Raw genomic sequence first — 24,548 nt, forward strand, 5'->3', positions numbered from 1 at the left:
ACCCCTTATTCTTAGTCTATAAATACCAATTTCATGAACAAATTATAACTGACACTATACGCATATATTGACGGATAAACCAACCGAATAATACATGATTACCAGATTTGTTATGAGATACTTTTTTTAAATGGAATCTAGTTACAGATACATCGTCTAAAAATGAATCTAGATACGGGTAATAAAATTTTTACATATGTATCTATAAACAGATACCATTTTTTCCATACTTTTATTCACCGTTGTTCTCGAACAAAAACTCTTACTATGAGAGCACAAAATATGTAAACAAGATAATAATAAAAAAAATTGTCAATAACCCTATTTTTATCGTTTTTTCCAACGAATTCTCCTTTACGAACGAGCATTTGTTTATAATTTATTCATTAAAAGTTATTGTATCCAATAAAATTATTTTAAAAAAAATAATAAATTTATTTGGTTATAATAATTTTGTGCACCAATGGTATTGTTTTTAATTATTAATGGGTGACGTGGCTAAGCGAGGATTTATATATAGTGCCAACATATTTGAGCCTTTGCGTTTGCAGTATAGATTAAAATATCCTGCACAATTTTGAACTGATATCTATAGATTTAAATGGGAAAAATAAAATATTATTTAATGAATATTTATATTATATTTTTTTTACATTTAAATTTTAATATTTTATAATATATAAGTTTTAATATTTTAAGCATATATCTTTTTCATATTATATTGATCTTAATTTTTTTTTTAAATATATATTTATTTAAATTATATGCTCATATGAAAAATAAAATGAATTTTGCATTCAAATATTTTTATTTTTAATATAAAAAAGTGTATAAAAAAATGTATCTTAACAGATACAGATCCCTCTAAAATATTATCTAGATTTAGTTACAGATACTTTTTTAAATAAAATTGTATCTAGATGATACCACATTTTTATATCTAGATATTTTAACAACTGATCAGAGTTTTTTTTCCTCCCGTAGTAAGGGCAGGCGGGTGGGTTAATATATTTCCCGTTTCGGATCTCTAATACAGACAGGAAAATAATTCCCATGTATTTTATACAAATATAATTATACAAGATTAATTTTAATTATAGAAACGAAATTCTAATTTTCTATTTTTTTTTAATAATAATAATATGAAAAATAACTTAATTTTTTTAATTGCATTTATTTTTTTAAAAAAAAGACGTTAAAGAGAAATTACTTTTCTTAATACCATATTTATCTAAACATATTAATTAATACATTTCCCAAAACAAAAATAAAATAAAATTATAACCCCCACTCCCTTCGACCAAATTAGAATTTATATCGAATTCGATATTCGCGGAAATTAAACGCGTCTTATTCGGGCGGTGATGGAAACGAACCCTAGACGTGAATTCAAATCCCAAATACCCATTCCAGACACGGGTGCCTTTCGTAAAAATGCGACGTCTAACCACGACAACGCAAGCAGTAACAATCGTAAATTTTTAGATTGCGAACAGGGCCGCGATCATTACCTCGGAGATAACGAAGGTTCCGAAAAGTTGGCAGCGAATCGCCACAACCAGGAAAACTCGAGTAATAACGGTAATACCAGCATCATCCCTAAAAACGCGAATCAAGTCGAATCCAACGAAACATCCTCCTCCCTATCCTCCTTTTCGTCCCTAAACCTGAAGAGCCCGGGGTCCCAGTTATCCCCGCTGCTGTCCCCCTCGAACGAATTTATTGATAACGGCGACAACGCCTATCACCTATCACCCAATTATGCTCAAAACTATAAGCAAACCGATGCCCATAATTCCGAGGGTCCATTTGAACAGGCTCCTCCGAGAGAGGAGCTGAGAATCGGAGATAGGGTGGCCATCAAAAATAGCGATCCCGTGGCGAAATTACTAGATAAATCGAATCTTTATGCCAATAATAGCCTTCGTCCTAATAATTCTTCAAATTTCAGTAGCATGGCGAGCGATCTGAATGCCCTAAGCAATAGCGTAGTCAACTTGACCGAAACCGGGGAAGGGAGAAATATGAAAGCCGGGATCGTAAGATATATAGGCCCCATAGATGTTTCTCCCGGATGCTGGGTGGGCGTGGAGCTCGACCTAAACTTGGGGAAAAATGATGGGAGAGTTAAGGGTAAAAGGTTTGATCCTTTTATTTTTTTTTTTAAAAATATATTTCTTTCCTTTTCCACACCTTTTTCATTCATTCATACTCTTACTAATATTATGATCCATTTTTGGAACTATGATACTTAATAAAACATGGCTTCTCATTACCCATCTCGAGTGTAGGAAAACAGAAAGATAGAATGAAGGAATATTTACAATGAACAGGAAAAATCGATAATATATATTTTTAAAATTTACAAGGGAAGTGGGAAAGGGCTTATCAATCAATGATACCTTTCTTATAGTTTGAGTTTTGAGACTGTTGGAAATGGGAAAACCACTTCAAAGAATCACCTTATACAGATAAATGGCCGATATAGTGGTAATTTGAAGAGAAATAAAAAAATAGTAAGCTAATGCAGGATTGGCAAGTCAGTTAATTGACAGGTCAAATTCAGTCACATGTCAAATAAGGTCAAATGCTTTAAAAGATTGTAAGATTTATTTGTTCACAATATCAAGGGTAGCATCTGACTGAAAGTGAAGTAAGTGATATAATACAAGAATTGGGCATTTTGCAAGGTGGTGATGATCAAATTATTTCAAGAGATAAGAGGCATGTTTAATTGCATTGTGGGAAGCAGTAACTTCCATAAGAAACAATCAGATTTCGGAATCATATTCAAAAATTTAATGTATCGATAAAAATTTTACAATACTTCGGTATATTTAGGCCAATCATTTTGTTTGCAATTCCGAAATTTATTATCATCGAAAGAAAAACAACTGTTTAAATACGCTACATTTAAATGAAAAATTTTAGGTACAGGCCCATTAAAACCAGGCCCGCCAAAAAATCTAATCTTGGACCCTACTCGTCCCATAGGTATTGGCTCATGGGCCATGAAACGACCCAACTTACGAAGGTGTGAGCAATATACACATTGGCTGGACCGGTCAATCTGAAATTAACCAGCCGGGTCCAGCAAAAAAATTTTGGGGCATGGTCGTGGGCTGAGAATTTTATCATGGACCTCTAGTATACACATTTAAATCAAAAATACATGGATCACTTTTTTTAGTCCTATTTTAGGTAAAATTCTATAATATAATAGGCAATAATTCCCCCTCCCCCGATATTGTATTACACATAGATACTTCACGTGCAAACCCAACTACGGTATCTTCGTGAAACTCGAGAAAGTGGTCAAACTGCCCCATGATAACAGCAATATATACCATAAAATTTCCGATAACTTCAATACTTTCCGCAACGACCTCGTTTCAAACCGAAGGACCACGATCGCCGGAGTCTGTCTTACCGGCTGGAACAGGAACAGGTTTTACAACTCGACGACGCATTTGGCGCCTATGGGCAGTCAGGAATCGCTAGGGAGCGAAGCCTCATTCTTGAGTTTGAATCCGTCTAACGTACGCAAAACGCCTTCCTCATTGTCCGGCATCAATAAAGGGACAGATAGAATTACGATGAGCCAAAAAAGTAATTTATTTTGGTGATAAAATAAATAATTTTTTTGAACTAGCCAGAAAAATTTTTGTTATATTTTTTTAAAAACCTATTTCATTTCAGTAAGGAATATAGTTTAGTTACGGCTGAAAATAGGCAAATTTGGCTAAAGCTATAGCAGTGTTGTTGGTATATATGGAACCAAGAAATATTTTATCTGTATATCTAGATACATTTTTATAAAGTATCGGTATCGCGATCCATTTTAAGCGCTCTCTTTATCTATTTATCAATACAATTTGTTAGTTTATTTCTTTCCAATCGAAAACACGTTTTAGTTAACACAATTTTATGACGAAAATACGATTAAATGGTGTTAATAAATAATCTTTATATACTACAAATTTTTCGATGATTAATATTAGCGATTACCCGAAGAAGAAGAAATAGAGGAAAACAAATCAAAATAGCAACAATAATTTTTTTTTCAAACTTGATTGGACTACCTTTCGCATGGCAGAAAATTTAAAGATTAAAAAGAATAACAGATACCGCTATTAGTCTATGAACTTTCAAAGTTTACAGATTTTGCTAAGGAGAAAATCGCATAAAAAAAGATCACAAGAATTAATATATTATTTTTTTTACCAACGCCATTAAAAATGATTATTCTAAACATGAGTGTCGTTATTGTACTATACCTAAAAAATTATCCTAATATAAAGAGGTTATTCATAAAGTATAACACTACACTTCCTTCCAGCTTCCCAGTTGTAAGATTTTTTTTTTAGTATGGTTAAAAATGTGTTTACGGATGAATGGGGATATGCTTCTGTGCTGAAAGCTAAAGCTTTGATATTTGGTTTATTATTGTCAAAAGCTAAAATCATATTTTATAATCATTTTGTTATATATTTTAATATTTGGTTTACTTCAAAGATCTAAGTTTTAACAAAAGATCTTCAATTTCGACATTATTCACGCACGATACATGAATATAATAAAAATGTATCTTGGTAAATTGGTAACTGAAGATATATTTGAAAGTAACTTACTAACAATTTAGGTCCAAAAGCTGTGTATCAAAAAAAATACGCAAAGAATTGAGACGCATGTTTTTATAAGTTTCTTCAAAGTTGGATTATCAAAGGATGCTATGTGAATTTTTTGACCGAAAAATAAATTTTAGCCGTTTCAACTAGCCGTTTAAAAATTGGCTTGAAAGAACAATTATCCAACCATAGCTAAGGTATTTTCAATATGGAGTTGGGCAAAAACAACAAAACAAAAAAAAACATGTTTTCAAATGCTTTCCCTTTTCTTATTACACTCAGTATCCACATCATTCCACTAGGAACTCAAAATTTTAATAATAAGCAGGATGGTATAACATAAAATTTTGCTATTTATTTTAAAAAAATGTATATATTTGAAGAACTAATGCACGATAACATAGCCACTAAAGGTAAGGACGATTATGCCTCTACAGTAATGATGTTGCGAATGGAACTGGATAAATGCCGGAAGTGTTTGGAAGGTCAGAAAGTCGAAATAAATCGTCTCACGACTCTAATGAAAGAAGTTTATATAAAATAATATTATTAAATTATGAGGTTTTTAAAAAAATATTTTTTTATTTATATTTGTTGACCATAAAAATTTCTTTTATAAATCGATCAGATCCCGCCATTTTTGAATTTTTTTTAAAAAAACCCGGAGAAAATGCCGACCCGGTCTTTCCGTGTCAGCTCGACCGATCAGATAACACATCGGCACACCCTATATGGGTCGGACAAGAACATTCATGCATAGTTAACATATGTTTTGAAAATACAAAAGTTTTTTGGGGGGGGGGGGTGGAAGTAGTTATGAGGAAAATTTATCAAAATATTATATAATTATAGATATAAATATTATTTAAAAAAATTTGTATTTTGAGATATAAAGCAATATTTTTTTATAAAAAAAAATTGCTAGAAAAGATGTAAGGTATATTACAATAAAAAAAACACAAAATTAATGCCTGATCCATTAAAAGACATAAGTGCTAAAGGGACCGGGGCAGGGTTGGATCAAAAATTTCCAAAACAACTATAAATTTTCTGAACCCGTACCCGTAAATAACACATTCCTCAACACGTCACGATGCATAATTATTATTTATTTTAAAAAAAAAAGAAAAGCGAACAATTCGATTGCTTGAACCAAGATTACGTAGATTTTAAACACAGCAGCGAAGAAAAAATTTCGTTCCTTCATTCCCAAATCGAGGATTTTGAGAAGCAAAACGATGATTTGGAGATCAAATTCAAGGAAGAACAACAGTAGGATTATTATTATTATTATTATTATTATTATTATTATTATTATTATTATTATTATTATTATTATTATTATTATTATTATTATTATTATTATTATTATTATTATTATTATTATTATTATTATTATTATTATTATTATTATTATTATTATTTATTATTATTATTATTATTATTATTATTATTATTATGTCTTTTGACGTTACGTCGTTTACTTTTCGTAACGATTGTATTTTGACAAAACTGTCAAATGTATTTTATGATCAATTTTTTTTAAATTTATTTATTTGATATTAATTTTATTTTTAATTATATTCATGCATGACAATAAGGATATATCGATTTTAATAAACAAAAAATTGATCTCATTGAAAAATTTTTTTTAAAAAAATCGATCAGCTGTTGAATGGTATCGGCTCGGACCCTACTATGAATACAGCCCTTAGACATGAATTGGTATTAATTTTAAAGGGAGTATTTATTTTACGGCACCTGTCACAGATATAGCTATTTTAATGATTGTCATTTATTTCGACAAAGTCCACATCCAAGAATTATTTTTTTATAATTTTACTATTCTCTCTGCATAAAACAAAAATTCGGAATATGTATAAACAGATAAGTTCTATTTTGGCCAATATAAGGCTATATACAATGATAGAAAATAATAGAAACATAATTGTTAAAAATTTCCCTCCAAATGGAGATGGAATAATCTAATTAATTGTCAAGCGCCGATAAGTAAATATTAAAGTTATAGAAGTTATACTAAATCAAAAAAATTTTTTAAGAATCTATTGGATAACATATAAATATATAAAACTAAACCATCCTTATCCTTTTTGACCAGATTAAAAATTTTATATTTCGTTATTTCTAAAAAATTATAATGACATACAAACTCAACCCGTTGAAAAATTTGGCATCCTTAGCTAAAAATGTTAGAAGTATGTTATTTTTTTTTGCCATCGGTCTTTATGTTTATCGAAAACTAAATTGAGCTGAATAAATTGAAACCGATTGAAACTAAGGTAGAAATTCTGAAGAATTTTACACCAATATCTACTGCTTCGAGCCAGATATATTAACAGAACAGACCTTTTTTTATTTCATAAGTTTTCAGAATTTGCGAGCTTCTGTATATTCTAGAGTTTGCTAAGATGACAAAATTTCTTTTACCTATTTGATACAATAAATAAAATGACAGGTTCATCCTTATAATAAATGAGAAAAGATTTTTTTTAAAAAATTATCACGTGACTTTGCTTAAAATTTGGGAAGGGAACCCTATTCGGAAAGTTTCGAATGGTTATAGTATATTTTATCCGCCAAAATAAAATTGATTGTTTTTTTTTGATTCCTTGGGCAAAATCCGAACTAACCTTTATACCATTTTCTAAACAAATCCAACCGGTTGGAACCCCTTTAAAACCGTTAAATCTAAATATTTTAATCTTTGCTTGAGTGCGCACTTTTTTGAACCGGGTCTCAATATAATTATTCGGGTTCGGTTAAAATAAAGTTGATGTTCTTCCCAATTCCGGTTACTTTCAATTTGATTTTAAAATATCATAAAATTTGAGGAAACGCGAAGATGCAGAATTTCAATTGGAAGAGCTGTCAATCATGAAAGACGAGAACAATCGAAAAGAAAAGTGTACCTTAAAATCCGATTCGATGGGCGTTAATAACGCGGGTGAAGCTATCAGCGAGGAAGTGTTCGTGGATTTAGAGGGGGATTTGATACTGAACGAAAAAATTCGAGAAAAAGGTTAGAAGCAAAATATTTGTTTTTGAAAATAAAAATGTCCACAAAATCTAAGGAACCGAGCGGAAGCGTGGCCATTTTTATAAAAAAATGGCACATCCGGTTATTTATAAATAATAAATTAAGTTAGCATATGCTTGAAAAGGTTTAACGGCTGATTGAGTTCGTAAAATCTTTTAACGTTTGTCTTTATTAATAGTAATAATTCTTAATTCGTCAAGATTGGGATTAAAGATAATAGTTAATATCTAGAAAAAATTGATTCTATTAAAATATTTTATAAACAGTCCTGATCAGCTGTTGCATTGTGATTGCGGACTTATATATTGGCCATTTTTCGTCAATTTATTTATTAGCAGTTTAGAAGTCAGGGTTCGGTTGATTCAAGGGCCTCGTTTTTTTTAATAAAGTGTCCAGAAATTTCTTATAGATTTTATAACTTCCTGTAAATCTTATTTCTGCCATATTTTTTTTCACTTGCAGATGAAAAAATACAAACACTTTACACCGAGAATGATTCATTGAAATCAAAGATTGAAAGTATGAAATTAATTTTATTTTGGATACAATTTTTAACCCCCTTCCTTCTCTCACCATGACAAATATATTTCTAAAAAAAATTTATTGTAGAACTGGAGAACGATTGGATAGAACTCAATAATGAAAGACAATCTTTAATGTTAGCCAACTATGATTTGGTAAAAAAAAATTAAAATTGTAATTTTTTTTTAAAAAATATATAAGAAAGGAAGAAAAAAGGTGGAAAATGAAAAGAAAAGAAAATATATAAAAGAAAAGAAAAGAAAATATATAAAAGAAAAGAAAAGAAAAAAAAAGAAAAGAAAAGAAAAGAAAAGAAAAGAAAAGAAAAGAAAAGAAAAGAAAAGAAAAGAAAAGAAAAGAAAAGAAAAGAAAAGAAAAGAAAAGAAAAGAAAAGAAAAGAAAAGAAAAGAAAAGAAAAGAAAAGAAAAGAAAAGAAAAGAAAAGAAAAGAAAAGACATGAGTATAAATAAATGTTTACAGATGAATCTAATATTTAGACGTGAATGATCTAAAATCAGTGCACAGATTATCTTTTTTTTTTGGTTTTTTTAAAAATTTTATTTCACTATAATAAGAAACTAATTTATTATTGGTTTTGACCGGGAAAGCACAAACAACGTGACTTATGATCTCAACTATGTCGTATCATATGAAAGACTATGTCCGAACACGCATATAATTTTATTTATTAGTTATTTTAAAACTATTTAAATGTCATTAATTAGCTTAAGTAGACCCATTTTAGCCTAATTAATAGCGTCAAATCTAATAATATAAAATCGTTAAGTACTTTTCCGCATTCTAACACAGGTTTAAGCTAAGTTTTGCAAAATCGGCTTATTTGACCAGTTTGAACTTACCCAAAACCCGAAAGATTTTAACCCTAAGGAATAATTTGACATCGAAGGAAACCGAGAGAAAAAAATCAATATTTGCTCTCTTAAGACTTATCTGATTGTTTTTCGGCACAAATCCTTAAGATTGACTGGATTTTAATTCGCATTTGCTACATTATACGTTTTTATTTAAGAAACACATGCTTATTTGTTTATTTTTCTTTGCCCACTTCAAGCAAAAGGCTATGGATTCCCAAAAGAGTGCAGACGACTTCTAGACCCATTTGGGACAAATAAATAAGGAACACGATGCTATTGCGGAAAAGGTAGAGAAATTGAATAAGGAAATCCTTGAAAAAAAAATACAAAAATGATTGAAAATGATATTAACATGTTTTTTATTGAATAATTTCGCAATCCAAAAACATGACAAAAAATAATTATTTTTACAAATTCAAAATTTAATAGTTTTTTTTTTTGGAAAAAAAATATTTTTTTATTGCGCATGGTCTCAAAAATATTGTTTAGACCAATTAGAAAATTTTTATCGGATTTTTCTTTTATCTATTTGGATCAAGATTATATTACTTAACAAGAAAAGGGTAACTTTGTTTATACAATTTACTTTCATATCAACAAGAAGAACATATTCCACTTTTAGATAAGATTTTCAATTTGGGTTAGACAATTTTTGTGTGTGTTAGAGCATGCGCGATAAAAATGTTTCGAGAATCATCTTTCTCTTTTTTTTCTAAAAAAAAACTAAAAACGCGCAATTTTTGATTTTTTGTATTTTGTAAAAAGAATTATTTTTTGTCTTGTTTTTGATTGTAAATTATTCAGTTATGAAAAAAACATGATAATACTATTTATAAAACTTTATTAGGATTTTCTCATTAAATTTCTCTATATTCTTCAGCATATTTTCCAAAATGACAACCAGTTCCCTATTGAATTGTTCTAGATCGTTCAAGAAGTTTGCACTCCTTCGGGAATTCATAGCCTTTTGCTTGAAGTGGGCGAAGAAGGAAAAAAACGATAATGTAGTGGAAGTGAATTAAAATGCAGTCTTAAGGACTGTGCTGGAAAGCATTCAGATATATCTTGAGAGCAAGTGTTGATTTTTTTTCTCGGCTTCCTATAGGGTCAAATTATTCCTTAGGCTAAAAATCTTGAACTAAGGCCCGGTTTTGGCATTCAAAACGGGTCAAATAAGGTAATTTTGCAACATTTGGCCCAAACCTCTGTAGGAATACGGGAAAGAACTTAGCGATTTTATAATATTAGATAAAATATATATAGGATTGACTAATTGGGTAAAAATTTACATTGATTAAGTTGAAAAATGAGATTAAATAGGTTATTATAGACCCTATAAATTAGGTTAGAAATGGGTCTACTAAAGTTAACAAATTAACATTTAATAGGTTTAAAATAACTAATAAATAAAATTATATGAGCGTTTCGGGATTGTACAATAGTATTTTGTTAGTTTTTCAGAGTTGAAACTCGTTGTGCTGATTTGTCATGAGCAGCTGTTAATGATCCAAATATTTTGAGCGTCTCGCAAAAAACTTTCTTCCCTATTAAACAATTTCCGCTGCCGTATAAAGTTTGATAGGGAATCAAATTAAATCATTTTTCTAATCTTTCTTGTTTTTGCAACATTGGGAACTCCAAGGAAAAGGTGTTCGTTTTGCAGGTCAAGGAAATTGACGAACAAAAAGAGGAACTAACCAACAAATGCCTCAAGGCGCAGGCTAGCATCGATTTATGTCATCAGAACTTCATGGAACTGGAGGAAAAATGCCATATATACGAAAAGAGAATCGAAGTTTATTTCCTTTTTTTTAAAATTATTTATAATGCATTAGAGATCGGCTCAAATCGGCTCCATAAGTTGTTTTCCCCATAAAAATATTTTTACGCATGTATTTCGCCCTACACCAAATCTTATCGAGCCGAGCCGATCTCAAATACCGATAAATTCGTGTGTTTATAACCTGCCTGAACGTCACTCGATATCTTACAGCGTTATGGCGCAGACTCGTAACTTCCCCAAATTCCTACCTTTGCCCTTAACGTGGTGGGGGGGGGGGAGGGTGACAACCTCTCCGGTTGGCTATTTGAGGTTTAGAAGGTTCTCTATGGCCTGGGATAGAGTGTAATTACCGTTCCTCGACGATAAAGCATCTACATTGGGTTGATGTCAGAAATAAAGAAAGAAAGAAAGAAAGAAAGAAAGAAAGAAAGAAAGAAAGAAAGAAAGAAAGAAAGAAAGAAAGAAAGAAAGAAAGAAAGAAAGAAAGAAAGAAGGAAAGAAGTGGATATCATATATAATATTTTCCCTTGCCATTTATTCATGTGGTTCATCGTGATCGATAAGAATCGCATGATGCAAAAATATTTAAGATTCGGCGGAGTGAACAATTGGTGGCGTGTTTGCTTCAAATTATTTTGGTAATGAGTTAAATATAGACTTTTGAAAGAAAGAAAAAAGAAGTCAGAATTATAGAAGATACAGAGGAAAATGGTGAGGGGATAAATGAATCAATGATCGTAATAAAAAGAAAATGAAATAATAATATTTATTTTTTGAATTTACGTTTCCGCCAAGGCGAACAACGCGGATTCCAATCGTAGATACGAGGAATTAAAGAGCCAACTCTTCGAGGAGATGCAAGTAAAATTAAAACTGGAAGCTCAGAAGCTTAAGCGAGACAGGAGTGAGGAAAATCGTGCTTACCGAGATAAAATAAAGCAGTTAGAAGCCATTAACGCGGAAGTTCTGGAGAAATTTGTATCTAGTTCTCAAAAAGTATGAAATTTATGACATTTTTTTTTGATTGTAAAAAAAATGGGTCTATTCTAATTTCTTTCATTTTTTTCATCAAATATTGTCATTTTGGCAATATCACATGTGTCCACAACATTATTCTAAAATTGTAATGATATTCAACTCTTATAAAATCGATCCCAAATGATATGACCTAAATATCAAAAATATAATTAATTAACTATTAAATTTAACGAAAAAAAGAGAAATAAGCTATTTTTGATGTAAAAATAAAATAGTGGCCTAAATCCCTTATTCGAATTTACGAAAGTTTATTAATATTTTAAAGTTAGATAAATTATAAATATTGTTAATTTTTTAATTTTATAAAAAAAAAGGACATTATGACAAAAATATGCAAAATAAAACTTTGAAATTTAATTTATGAATAATCATTATTATGTATGAACAAGATTCGTAGAAATTCATTATTATTATATGGTACCGGCAATTTGTTATTTATTTATTTTTTTAAACTTTGAATCATTTTTTGAGCGCGAATATATAAAGAACATTTGATTTTTACCAGAAATATATTCCATCATGTTATGGATTACCTTACCTTATGAATTAGTGTTGTTATATGGCTCGTTTTGGGCCGATTTTTCAACACGGCTAACTCAATATTTTAGCCAGAAAAATATTATCTAGGCCTCTAGATTTCGATAATATATGTCTAAACCTTTGTTCCTTCTATGAGCAAAATCTTCAGGCTTGCGTAATATTTTTCTAGATAAAATATTGAGTCAGCCGTTTTTAAAAAATTGGCTCCGAGCCGTTCTTTCTTTCTTTCTTTCTTTCTTTCTTTCTTTCTTTTAGAAAAATATTATCTAAGCCTCGAGACTTCGATAATACATGTCCTAGACCTTTGTTCCTTCTAAGAGCAAAATCTTCAGGATTGCCTTAATATTTTTTCTGGATGAAATATTGAGTCAGCCGTTTTTAAAAAATTGGCTCAAAACGAGCCGTTTAACAACTCCTCTATAAATTTCAGACAATATTTCTGTGAACTCTCCATCTTAATTTAATTTGTATTAGTTTTTATCAAAATTGACTTACGATTCATAAGATAGGTATTCTAAACATGCTGGAATATATTTCCGGAAAAATCAGATTTTTAAAATTAAAAAGCGTGCTCAAAAATAATGATTAAAAGTTAAAAAAATTGCACAATGCCTGATAAAAATCCATTTCCGCTAACATGTACCCAAAAATCTTCTCTTCTAACTATCTATAACGATTTTTAATCCACTTATTTTGGGCATAACATCTGATTCTAGTAGTTATAAGTTTCTACGGATCTTTCCTTTTTCCTTGTCATCCTTAGTCTCCAGCGTTACTTTTCGAATTATAAATAAATAAAAATGGCCACAAGAGTATCTATAAATACGTGTCAACTTATTAATTTTAGTTTGATATTAAAATAAAAAATAGGCGCCAAGCAATTATATATATTTTTTTTGAATTTTATTAAGTTTTTAAAAAAAATTAAATATAGAAAGAATTATGTTGGTGTTTTATAGGGCTTGAAAAAAAACAACGTATTTTTCGTGTTTTTTATTTACATCCCTTGATCGAATAAACGAGCATATCCCCTCATGAACTGTTGACTCTCTTTCCATCCTTAGAAGCCGTCCTGGCTTTAAAAATTTTTAAACTCCTCGAATTTAAATAGTAAAAACCTCCTTTTTTTTAAAAAAAAAATATTGATTGTATATTTTTAATTTTTTTTAAAACTCTTATACAGATGGAAAGACTTGATCAAAATTACAAGATGAAAGAAGTGGAGCTGCAAAATTTCTTCTCTATTAATGCCGGTTTAAACGAAGAAATTGAAAGGATTCAACAAGAATTGTAAAATTATTTTATTTTTTTTAATAAATTACAACAAAAAAAATGAATATTTCTAAGGTTAAGAAAGAAAGAAAGAAAGAAAGAAAGAAAGAAAGAAAGAAAGAAAGAAAGAAAGAAAGAAAGAAAGAAAGAAAGAAAGAAAGAAAGAAAGAAAGAAAGAAAGAAAATAAAGTTTCTACAATCTCTTTAAATGATACATTATCATCTTACCAAAATATTTCATTTTATTTATAATGTACCTTAAAAATTACCTATTTAGGGAAAGAATGGAAGTACTGTTTTTCTCTCTTAATCGAGAAAAGGCTGAAAGAGATTCGGAACTTGATGGCTTGAAGGCTACGATCGTAAATAAAATTCAAAATTATTGTTTTTCTTCTAAATTTTAAATTATCAGTCTATCATCTAGAGGACTTATTTCAATTGTTTTATTTAAGGTTTAATCAATGAGATAAATTAGATTTTTGGTTTAGTTTGAAATAAAATATTTTCATATAAAAAAATTATATGATCAGGATGAGCAAGAATCAATGATTCAAGCTTTGCGTTCGACGAACGAGAAATTAAGCGAAAAGGACATTTTAGTCAAAGAAAATTCGGAAGATGAAGATGCCGACTTAAACGGATTTTCTGATTCGTTCAAAGAAGACATCGATAACTTGAACATGGACAGCGCGATGGGTAGAGAAATATTTTATTTTTCCTTTATATACCTCTCAATCAATTTAATTTTGAGTAAGAAAAAGAAAAAAAAAACTCTGCTAATATTGTAAAATATTAGCCAATTTAGCTAATCTGTCATCGCAAAATTATATTTTACAACCCTGTGATATTTTTAAAATTTCATAATTAAAAGTTCTAACATAATATTAAGTGTTTTAAGAGGATACGTGTTGTAATTCATGAATTTATAACTGGTTGGAAAAATGATTTATATTTAGTTTTAAAAAAAACATTAATACATATTTACATTTGGGTCTGATTAATGGGCGGGTATAGTTTATATTAGTTATGGGCTAAGATCTGATGTTGACTAATGTCTATTCACCAAAAATATAATGCTAAAATATTCACAAATTTTTAAAATTCGTATAAAGAAAATGATATTATAACTATCCGAAAGAATGCATATAATGGGATTATTGTCATTATTTTTTAACATATGTGTCTATTTACCGACATGTTATACACATTTTCTATAAATTAAAAACCCTTTGAAATTCTTAATTTTTTGTTAAATCGTATGAAGGAGATTTCAAGAATTTAGCGGCATCCCTAAATCCCGAGAATTACGAAACCATGCACAAACAATGCAACCTGAAAGTAAACCAATCAGAAATATACCAATATCCGTTATCGACATCTGCCGAGACCACGGATCCGGTTGCCAAATTATTTAACCCGATATCATGTGGTATCGGTATGTCGGTAAAAATGTAGTGTCAATTGGTTATGTCAATAACATTTAGCGTCTTTTAGCTTCTCGTGGTTGTTATTCGATAAAGAAGATTTTCAACTTAAAAGTATCTTTGTTGGTATGAAAGAGTCTAACTCCGGATTCACGGTTAGCTCGAATTCGCGGCGGGAAAATATTGGCAAAAATAAGTATCGCCGCGAATTGACTTTAACTATGAATAGATGGTTACTCGGTATTGAGCCAATCAGACTAATCATCGTCTTTAACTTGGTTAGAGCTGGGATCTTATTTTTGAAAATGGCGGACACGAGGGGGCTCTAATAAAGTATATAGATCATCCTCGCATCTTCGAGAGTTTATGGTGAGTTTTAAAAGTAATAATTTAGGACAATATTCCATTTTTTCACTCTCCACATTTTTTTTTTAAGTGAATCATTCCAAAAAAAAAACAATTTGAGATAACTATGTTTTTTACAGTTATCAAGAAATTTAACCACCCGAAATTTTTTTGGAAAAAATTTGTCCTGCCCGCCCTATCCCGAACGGAGTTTTTATTTATTTTTCCCGAAAAGCAAACAATGGTATAATTAGCGTAATAATAGGTATTTATGTAAATAAATATTAGGGATGATTCGTTCTGGCTAATGTTGTTTATTGCTGTATTTTTGATTGACTAATATATTTGTAATAAAGAAATAAAGGCCTTAGGGACATCGAAGCCATAAAGGCCAAGATGTCCGGTTATTTCCATTGAAAGACTGGTCTGGCACAAAAATGATATCATATTTAAAAATTTAATCCCGACTCGGCCCGGCCTTAAAATATTTTTAAAAATATTGGGCCCGACCCAGACCGAACCGAAATTATTTTTTTTAAATATACCCGAGCTCGGCCCGAGTACGGGCAGGCCGTTATCACATCACATTTGTTTTTTAACAGCAAGAATTCCTCAATGCGGTCATCATTGGTATGAACGAACAGCTGGCCCGGCTTAACGCCAGACTCGATGAAATGAAGATGCTGAGCGAAGAATCTAATACGAGTCTCAATAATGGTGGTCGGGATTCGGAAAATCGTTTAAAATCCAATTCCTCCGATGAAGATGGATGTGAGTTTTATTTTTAACAATATGTAATATGTTTAAAAAAAGTTGTAATATATGTTTAAAAAAAGTTGGAAGAAAAGAAAGAATGAAAAAAAAAAAACAATAAAAGAAGAAAAATAACGAATGAAAAGAATGAAAAGAATGAAGCTAAAAAAAATGAACTATCTATATTATAAAATAGTTAAATGGAGAGACAATAGCAAATTCTGAGTTTTAAACTAAAGTCCGATTCAAATTTATTGAATCAATAATAAGCTATAAAAATGGTTAAAATATTATCACTTTCGGCCCGGTCTAATAATTAAAATTACGCCAGAGCCGGGGTAAGATCGAACCTATCTTCTCAATACGGTTGGTCGATACAGTCTCTCCACTCTGAGAGCTTTCACGCCTTTGCCATTTTTAACGGTATCTGTATCGTGTGTCTTCGTAAGGGAATAATTGTTATAGAACCATTGTGAACAACTTTGCTATTCGAGATTTTATAGCATCCCCATAACCCATAGCCAGCACCCATCTGAAATACCACAAATCTCCTTTTGATTTATAAGATTGTTTGTTGCGAACGCCATCCACGAATGTTGGGTCATCCTGGTTACCGATGTCGACAGCGTTACATATTTCTTGGTTAAATAATTTTGATTCGGCGTTTCTTGTGAAGGATTCGATTGGTCAGAAAGTAACCTATCTTGATTAATAAGGGGGGTGGGGAAGACTAGTTGGGGTTACGAATATTTAAAATATTATAGTTATAAAGATATAAGTTTTCCTTAAGATCTATTGATTTAAATGCAGGAAATATCTTGGATTTAATTTATATTATCCCTCTATGGTATTCCTTCAGATTTTCTCTTGTGTTTGTACGTATTTTAAATTATTTGGGCCGAATCTGAAAATATTTTAACAACTTTGTAATGAAAAAATTTTCGAACCGTTTTTGAATTTCATTGTTGTTTGAACCCAGAATTTGCCCAAGATATTATTTTCCGAGTGGATCGAACACAAAAAAGGAATGTAAATAAATAGAAATTTATTCTAGTAACTTATAAGCTTATTATTATTTAATTGGTTTTCACTATATACATTTAAAACCGTCTCCGAGGAAAATTTCTTACTTTTCTTTATTCGCTTTAGCTTGAATCCTCCCTTAAATATATTCGAGTTCGACCAACCGCACTTGTGTGTAGTTCTTATTATTTACCTATTTTTTGCGCGCAAATTCAAAAAAAATTTAAAGCGGTAAAACAGATTATTAAAGCACGAGAAAAATAAAAATATTTTTAAAAAAGTAATTTTCAAAAAAGAAAATTTGCATAAAGTTGAATCTCCTTGGTCTGGGTATATGAAGCTTTGGCTTTAGCGTATAGAACCTGGTCTGGCTCTATCCGGCTTTGAGTGGACCGGACTTGGAAGGACAGGTCTAGCCCCGACCTAATCTAAATTTATATTTTTGCTTATACAATAAATGCCGCCTTATAAAAAACCCCATTTATTTTATATTTTATTCATTCTAGAGTTCGATCATGAGCCTTGTTCAAATCCGTGAGACAATAAAATAGAAAACTTTGTTTTTTTTAAAAAAAACACAATTATTAACTTTTCCATCCAATTAAATATATTTTTATATATATAGCATTCCAAAATCAAAATTGTGTGTGTTTTTTATTATTTTGTAAAATATTATATAAAATAATAATTTTTTTTAAATTATGAAAATTAAATTCATATCTATAATGATTTATTTTATTTTTTTAAAGATTTTTTGTTTTTTTTTAAAAAAAAAAATGTATTTTATAAACTAAAACCGATAATTAATGTTATTTGACCTCTTAGTTTTTATATGCATATTTTAATCAATAATTCATGACGCAAAATTGTAATATAATCATTTGACATTTATATATTTAAATTATTTATTTTGGGTTACTGAAAAAAAGAATAATAAGAATATGGAAATACAAACAAATTTATTGGTAAATATTTATTTATAAAAATACATTTTGAATTTTTTGAACTATATGGAATGTATGATGACAATAACCTGACTTTAATTATGTTTTAAATAAAAAAGTTTGTAAATGGTTTCCTTTGTTTAAATTATTTTTTTTTAAAATACATTAATCTTAACCTAAAAATGATTTGTGTGTCAGACCTGCTGACCCAGAATCAATGTAAATGACAAGATGGATAGTCAAGTTTGGGTTTTAAAAGGGTTTATTTATAAGTGATAAGAAATTAAGCATGGGGGGGGGGAGGGTAAAGGAGTTAATTTTTTTGAAGGTTTATTTTTATGAACTTGTGGGCATATAAATGGAGGGACATAGCATTTTAGACCCATAGAATGGTGAAGAGGCATCCCGTCTTAGGAACAAAAAGCCTCAGGAAAATTGGGATGGGAAAGATTGATCAATATTTAAATTTTGGATTATAATTAGTATGGATAAATATTTTTTGGAGGATAGTTTAAGGGGAATAATGTTAAAAGGAATGAATATAATTTGAAGGGAAAAAACAATGACGGAGCACACATTGAACTGACATATTTACGTAAATATTCTGTCCAATAAAACTACAATGATACTTGGATTAATGACACCAAGCCATGAGTTAGAATGGTCATGACCAACGATACTATAACATACAAAATATTGAAGGGATGAATGATCAATGATGCTACCATGTATATCTACGATATGGAAGGAGACTGACAACTACGTGATTACAAAAAATGACCAATCAAGCCATAACCTGTTAACCGTTAAGATTAAATGACCATCAACAGCACTATGAAAACTGTATATGATTAAGGGGAAAATGTGGAGGTTCCTAAGAACAGAAAAATATAATTTAAAAAAAAAAAATATTTGCACTTTTTTAAAAATAATTTATATAGACATTTACTTGGATTATATATATATATTTATGCGTAAATTGTATTTATTTACCCCAGCTTAGTTTAAAAAAAAAGGAAGGGGGGAGCATTTTGTATCTCTCAGTCACAAGTGACAGGTATTGACACTATTTTATAAAATTATTCGATGAAAGGGAGTTTGTTCTATTTTAATGTATAATATTTATTTAATCTTGATTTTGTATATATTTTTATAATATTAGTGTCAAGGAATAATTATTTATTTTTTTATAGATATTATCAATGTATGAACTTGATTATGGAATTATTACTGATATTATTTTTTTGAATAGGATACTTTTGTGAAATGAAATAAAACCAAATGAAAATATATTGTTTCTTATTTACAATAATATCGAAATTAATTGACTGCTATTTTAAATAGTTTTTAATATTTTTTTTCAAAATACATTTAAAATTTTTAAATATATATTATTCGTTCATGAAAATTTGAAAATAATTAAAATGTTAAAAAAAATAATTAAACATTAAACGCCAACTAACGGATTGTTTAAAGTTTAATTTTAGATTTGTATATTTTATTTTAATCTATAATTTAAGGAATATGTCTTATTCGTATATATTAAATAAATTCAATTAGTCCACTTAATAGTTGATGATAACTTTATGGTTAGTTTACAAGCCCTTCCAACACATATCAATTATTAGGAAACACCATAATCTTTTATTCCGAATAATAATTGTATTAATTTAGATTTATATTAAGTTATTGTATAGCGTGAATTACATTTAACGTAAATAATTTGTATATTGGATTTAATTTTTCTCTACCATAATTTTTAAGCTTATAATATTTAAAAAATGTTGTAAAATGGTAAATATATCAAAGTTTATAAAAATTACGACTGGTAATTATCAATCACAATCTTTAAAACATTTCGAATATGATTGAAATTTTTGCAATATACTAGTAATAACTAACACATTATTTTATAAGCATAAAATCATGAGGCTCGAACCGGTTCAGAAGCATTTTAGAGGTTCGGTTCAGGCTCGGTTAGAAATTTTTTAGCGGTATAGGTTCGATAAAAATACCGGCTTTTAGTGATTTAAGTTCGGTTTAGATCCTTGTAAAAAATAGACTAAAAAAATATACAATAATTGATTGACATTTTATACAATTTATAATTTACATGTTCGCAAACTGCAACACGACCACCATACACCCAATGTCCATCTCTTCCTAGTTCCTATGAAGTTGGAATTTATGATCCTCGAATTCATTCAATTATCGTATCTCTCTGGCATTGATCCACTTATAATATTAATCGAATCGTCAATTTGAATTGTAACGGTTTTTGGTGTGCTTTGGAACCGTTCAAGATATTTATTGAATAGTCCTTTTTTGATACTGATTTATGATATGATCTCCCGAAAATTTTTTCCAAATATTCACTTGGTGACATATTGATATGATGTTATAATTTATGGGATAGTCATATTGAGGTCAAATATAACGTGATTTATAAATATGCATACAAAAAAAAATGAAATAAACCATTATATATCATTCATTTTAAACAAATTTATAATGTAGAGTTCCTGATATGCTTCCTTATTCCGGGATATATTTATAATGTACATGTGCTGATAAGTTAGGTGCGATTGTGCATTTCTTTCTTTTTTTCAATATAAAATTTTTTTGGTTGATTGTATACTCATAATATAAATTTCAAAGAAAAAAAATAAATAAACAAAGATATCCTAAAGGAACATAACCGATTCATCAATATATAAAATAGTCTAGCCCTAACTTATTTGCAAAAAAAAAAATGATTTTGTAAATGTATCAATATTTTATCAGTGTTAAAATATTAGTATCTTTTTAAATTTAAATATCGATTATTTAAATAATAAAAAATATAAACAATTTTTACCACTCCCATTTACGGAATACGGAATAAGGCGCATACGCCCTCTCTACGTTGTAGTTACAACAGAGCTACGCTAGGTTTTCCTCATTTCCAGCTAATTGGAAGATTTAAGTTAAGTGTAAAGTAAAATATGAGGAGCCCTTCACACGTTTGTGGGCAAGCCGCACGTACTTGTACGCATAATAGTTCCTGAACTATTATTTAAACGTCTGTGGGCTGGAACCAGATAAGGGAAAATTAAGAGAAAAGCCCACACCCAATTACTCCCATTTTTAATTTAAGTGTGTCTAAACAAAACTTTTGGTAGTGTAATGAAAGGGGGAAAAATAATTAGCTCCCCGTTCCCAACTAGAACCAATAATTTAAAAAAAATATTGCATCAACTCACAACTTAAACCCAATGACATATAATAATACCTAGAATGGCGATGCATTCATAATAATGCATTTGAAGGCGTGGCTGAATTTAAATCAGCTGGACCCGCCATTTTGGGAACCCATGTTATAATTTTTCTCATGTTAAAAACTACTATTAATGATAACTTGCTTCTTTGTTATCTCGATGATCGGACAATTCTTTAATAAATTTTGCGTCAGACATAGGAATAAATTAGCCTCTCGTTTAAAATTTTTATTAATGATATGGGTAATCAAAATGACTTCACCAGCTATTTTCATTGGTGTACACTTTTAATGAATGTATCATCAGTCTTGGTATTATATATGTCATTGCTTAAACCATTCTTCAAAATTTATGGCATACGAACAAAGAATCCCCCCCCCCCACCATATTAAAACATTATCTATTTGGAAGTTGTTCATATAAAAGACATAATATAATATGATTTCATATTATTGACTCAAATCAATAGTTTTTGTCTTTACAATTTTATATTAATGGAGGTCAAGCAATGTTCTGTATGTTCGCTCCTTCTAGCTAATTTTTATCTCAAATTTTAACATGATTTCGTACTTTCTTTATATTCTCTCCTGAAGTAAATATAACGCCACCAACCTTATTCATGTATTATCATGATATCCTACCATTCCCCATATTTCCTGTATGGTAGTCAATGGATATGAGGACTCCCTTGCATTCTTGTTTGGAGTGTAACTGGTAAAAAGCATATATATTCGAATATCCTACCAAATTATGGGTGTTACCAAAATGTGAGCCAAATATGCTGATACCACAACGACATCTAGGGGTACAGTTACCACAACAACAGCTGTTGATGCTGCTAACCACAATGACAACCATATGCTGTTGCTAAAACATGCTGAGAAATCAAGACGCAATCAACAGCGATATACTCAATAACTCATCATGCTGAGACGTTAAGACGCAAGCCGCCAGAACAATATACACCATTGACCAATGACTACCATACCATGATGATCGTTGGATCATTAAAAGTCTGGGGTACATATAAAAAAGACTAGATATAATTATGCAATAAGCTAGAACATAAGGGAGAAGAGTGATACCTCTCAAAATTATGGCATGCATTAACTTCATAGGAAGATCCTTTGGTCGTAATAGTAACAAGTAACACAATGATCCTGTCTGCAAGATAGTCTATCTTGATGCACACAAAAACTCTATGAGTAAGCCTAATGTCGCCCCTCAAAACAATGCAGTATCAGGATCATCGGATTTGACAATCTGTACGGAGGCACGCGAAAAGATTTTGGATATAATGATTTAAGAATCTAAAACAAAAGGGAGAGGAGAGACAACTCAAAAAATTCTGACATACAACAACTTGACAGACATTGGCAAACATGGAGTTAATGTCAAAAGATTCATGGCCGATTCGGATGCCAAAATATAATATCAAGTGCCATAGAAAATTTGACGAATAAAACGTAGATAGATCCATAACCGTTAGGGGTGCCATTAGATTAAGTTATAAAAGCTAAAGCCATGATAACAGCCATAGCCAAGCAATGTAAACATTCCAAAACGAGAAGGGATTTCGTGTGTCGAAATATCCCCGGTTACGAAGGCCATAGCGAAAATGATTAGGGCCAACTACCTACATTGCGGTGCTGACTATGCAGAGTAGATAAGGTTCTTAATGCCTCTTAACAGTGATTGATCTCGTCTAAAAGCAGAGCTACGATAACTAGAGTAGACAAAGGACAAGTATAGATCTAACGTTTTTTTAAAATCCACTCAACGCTTCCAAGGAGAACCTGGGCGGGGTTTCTTTGGAGGATGGAATGTTAATATATCTTTTATAAATTAATTTTTACCGTAAAGTAACCTTTTTCTTTGTCGTTGTTCTATTTTTTTTATTATTTCCTTTATTTTACATTAAAATATTATCTATTAACCTAATATTTTCTTTTATTATATTGTTAATACTTTGATCGATTAACTTAAAAATTGATGACGTCGATAAATGATTGTTTTTATTATTTTCATAACTAACGTCAATTTTTCCCAGTCTACATACATTTTTTACGAAACCGTGAATCTATATTTCTTAAACAAAAACTTCAACTAGAAATTTTTAAACATAATAATACTTGTTTTTTAGGAACATATTCATCATTAAATTAAGCTCTTTTTTTAGAGACTTCTATATTTATATATATATATTTTTTTATAAATAGTTAGTTATTATAATTTTTAATTATACTCTCAAATATAACTCTTACGTATTAAATAAATATCATTTTAATATTTTACGATTATTTTAACCTGTAACCTTGTTTTCGTTTAAATTGTTTTTTATAATACACATATATATATAGATCGTATGGGGATTCTGAATCTCTTGATTTTAAATCCTTTACCGAGGGCGATTTATAAAATTTTAAAATCCGGTTTAACCGGAAATGTATTCTAGCATGTGTAGAGTATTTACCCTATAAATTTCAGCCAATTTCAGCCGTAGACATTTTAGTATTTTTAATTTATATGAAATATCCATATAAAAAATAATATAAATTAGAAGTAGTTCTAAAGTTTATGGCAAAATTGGCAGAAATTTTTAGGGTAAATACTCTATACATGCTAGAATACATTTCCGGTTAAATCGGATTTTAAATTTTTTAAATCGCCCTCGTTAAAGGATTTAAAATCAAGAGATTCCGAATCCCTATACTACATATATTACCTTATTTATATTTAGTTTTAGTTACTTTTTAGTTAGTTATACTTTATAATAAATTTATAAATTTTCTCTCAACATTTTTTTGCTTACACAACACCATTGTTTTCGTTATATAACTGTTATATATACAATTTTTATTATTTTCTTTGTTTAGATTTAGTTTAGTTGATTGGTTATTATTATCGTTACTTGAATTAAATTGTCTTATATCCCAGTCTATTATCACCTATATCATCATGGGAAATTTTGAAAAATAATTAAAATGTTGTTAGAAAGAAAAAGTAAAATTTAAAATTTAATAAAAAAATATACTTAAACATTAAACGCCAACTGACGGATGGATTTATTTAAAGTTAAATTTTTA

At 29.5% G+C, this 24,548-nt stretch overlaps 1 protein-coding gene across 1 annotated transcript; it reads left to right on the forward strand.

Annotated features, from left to right (window-relative positions):
• The first annotated feature begins 3,479 nt into the window (after nucleotides 1–3,479).
• Nucleotides 3,480–13,738, forward strand: LOC135930794 (uncharacterized). Its single transcript, XM_065467584.1, has 9 exons — nucleotides 3,480–3,609; nucleotides 5,012–5,157; nucleotides 5,755–5,900; nucleotides 7,481–7,668; nucleotides 8,149–8,205; nucleotides 8,296–8,363; nucleotides 10,726–10,878; nucleotides 11,662–11,862; nucleotides 13,628–13,738. The coding sequence occupies exons 1-9, from the start codon at nucleotides 3,480–3,482 to the stop codon at nucleotides 13,736–13,738; spliced, it is 1,200 nt and encodes a 399-aa protein (XP_065323656.1).
• Nucleotides 13,739–24,548: the final 10,810 nt, after the last annotated feature.

Source organism: Gordionus sp. m RMFG-2023, chromosome 1 (assembly GCF_954871325.1).
Source record: "Gordionus sp. m RMFG-2023 chromosome 1, tfGorSpeb1-WG-v2, whole genome shotgun sequence".
NCBI classification, from domain to species: Eukaryota; Metazoa; Nematomorpha; class Gordioida; order Chordodea; family Parachordodidae; genus Gordionus; species Gordionus sp. m RMFG-2023.

What these genes read in the sequence shown, in the direction of transcription:
- LOC135930794 (XM_065467584.1), top strand. Translation starts at nt 3,480, where the DNA reads ATGGGCAGTCAGGAATCGCTAGGGAGCGAAGCCTCATTCTTGAGTTTG. An exon ending in TCACGACTCTAATGAAAGAA is followed by an intron (nt 5,158 to 5,754) that starts GTTTATATAAAA and finishes TAAAAAAAAAAG; the next exon opens with AAAAGCGAACAATTCGATTG. An exon ending in CGAAAAAATTCGAGAAAAAG is followed by an intron (nt 7,669 to 8,148) that starts GTTAGAAGCAAA and finishes TTTCACTTGCAG; the next exon opens with ATGAAAAAATACAAACACTT.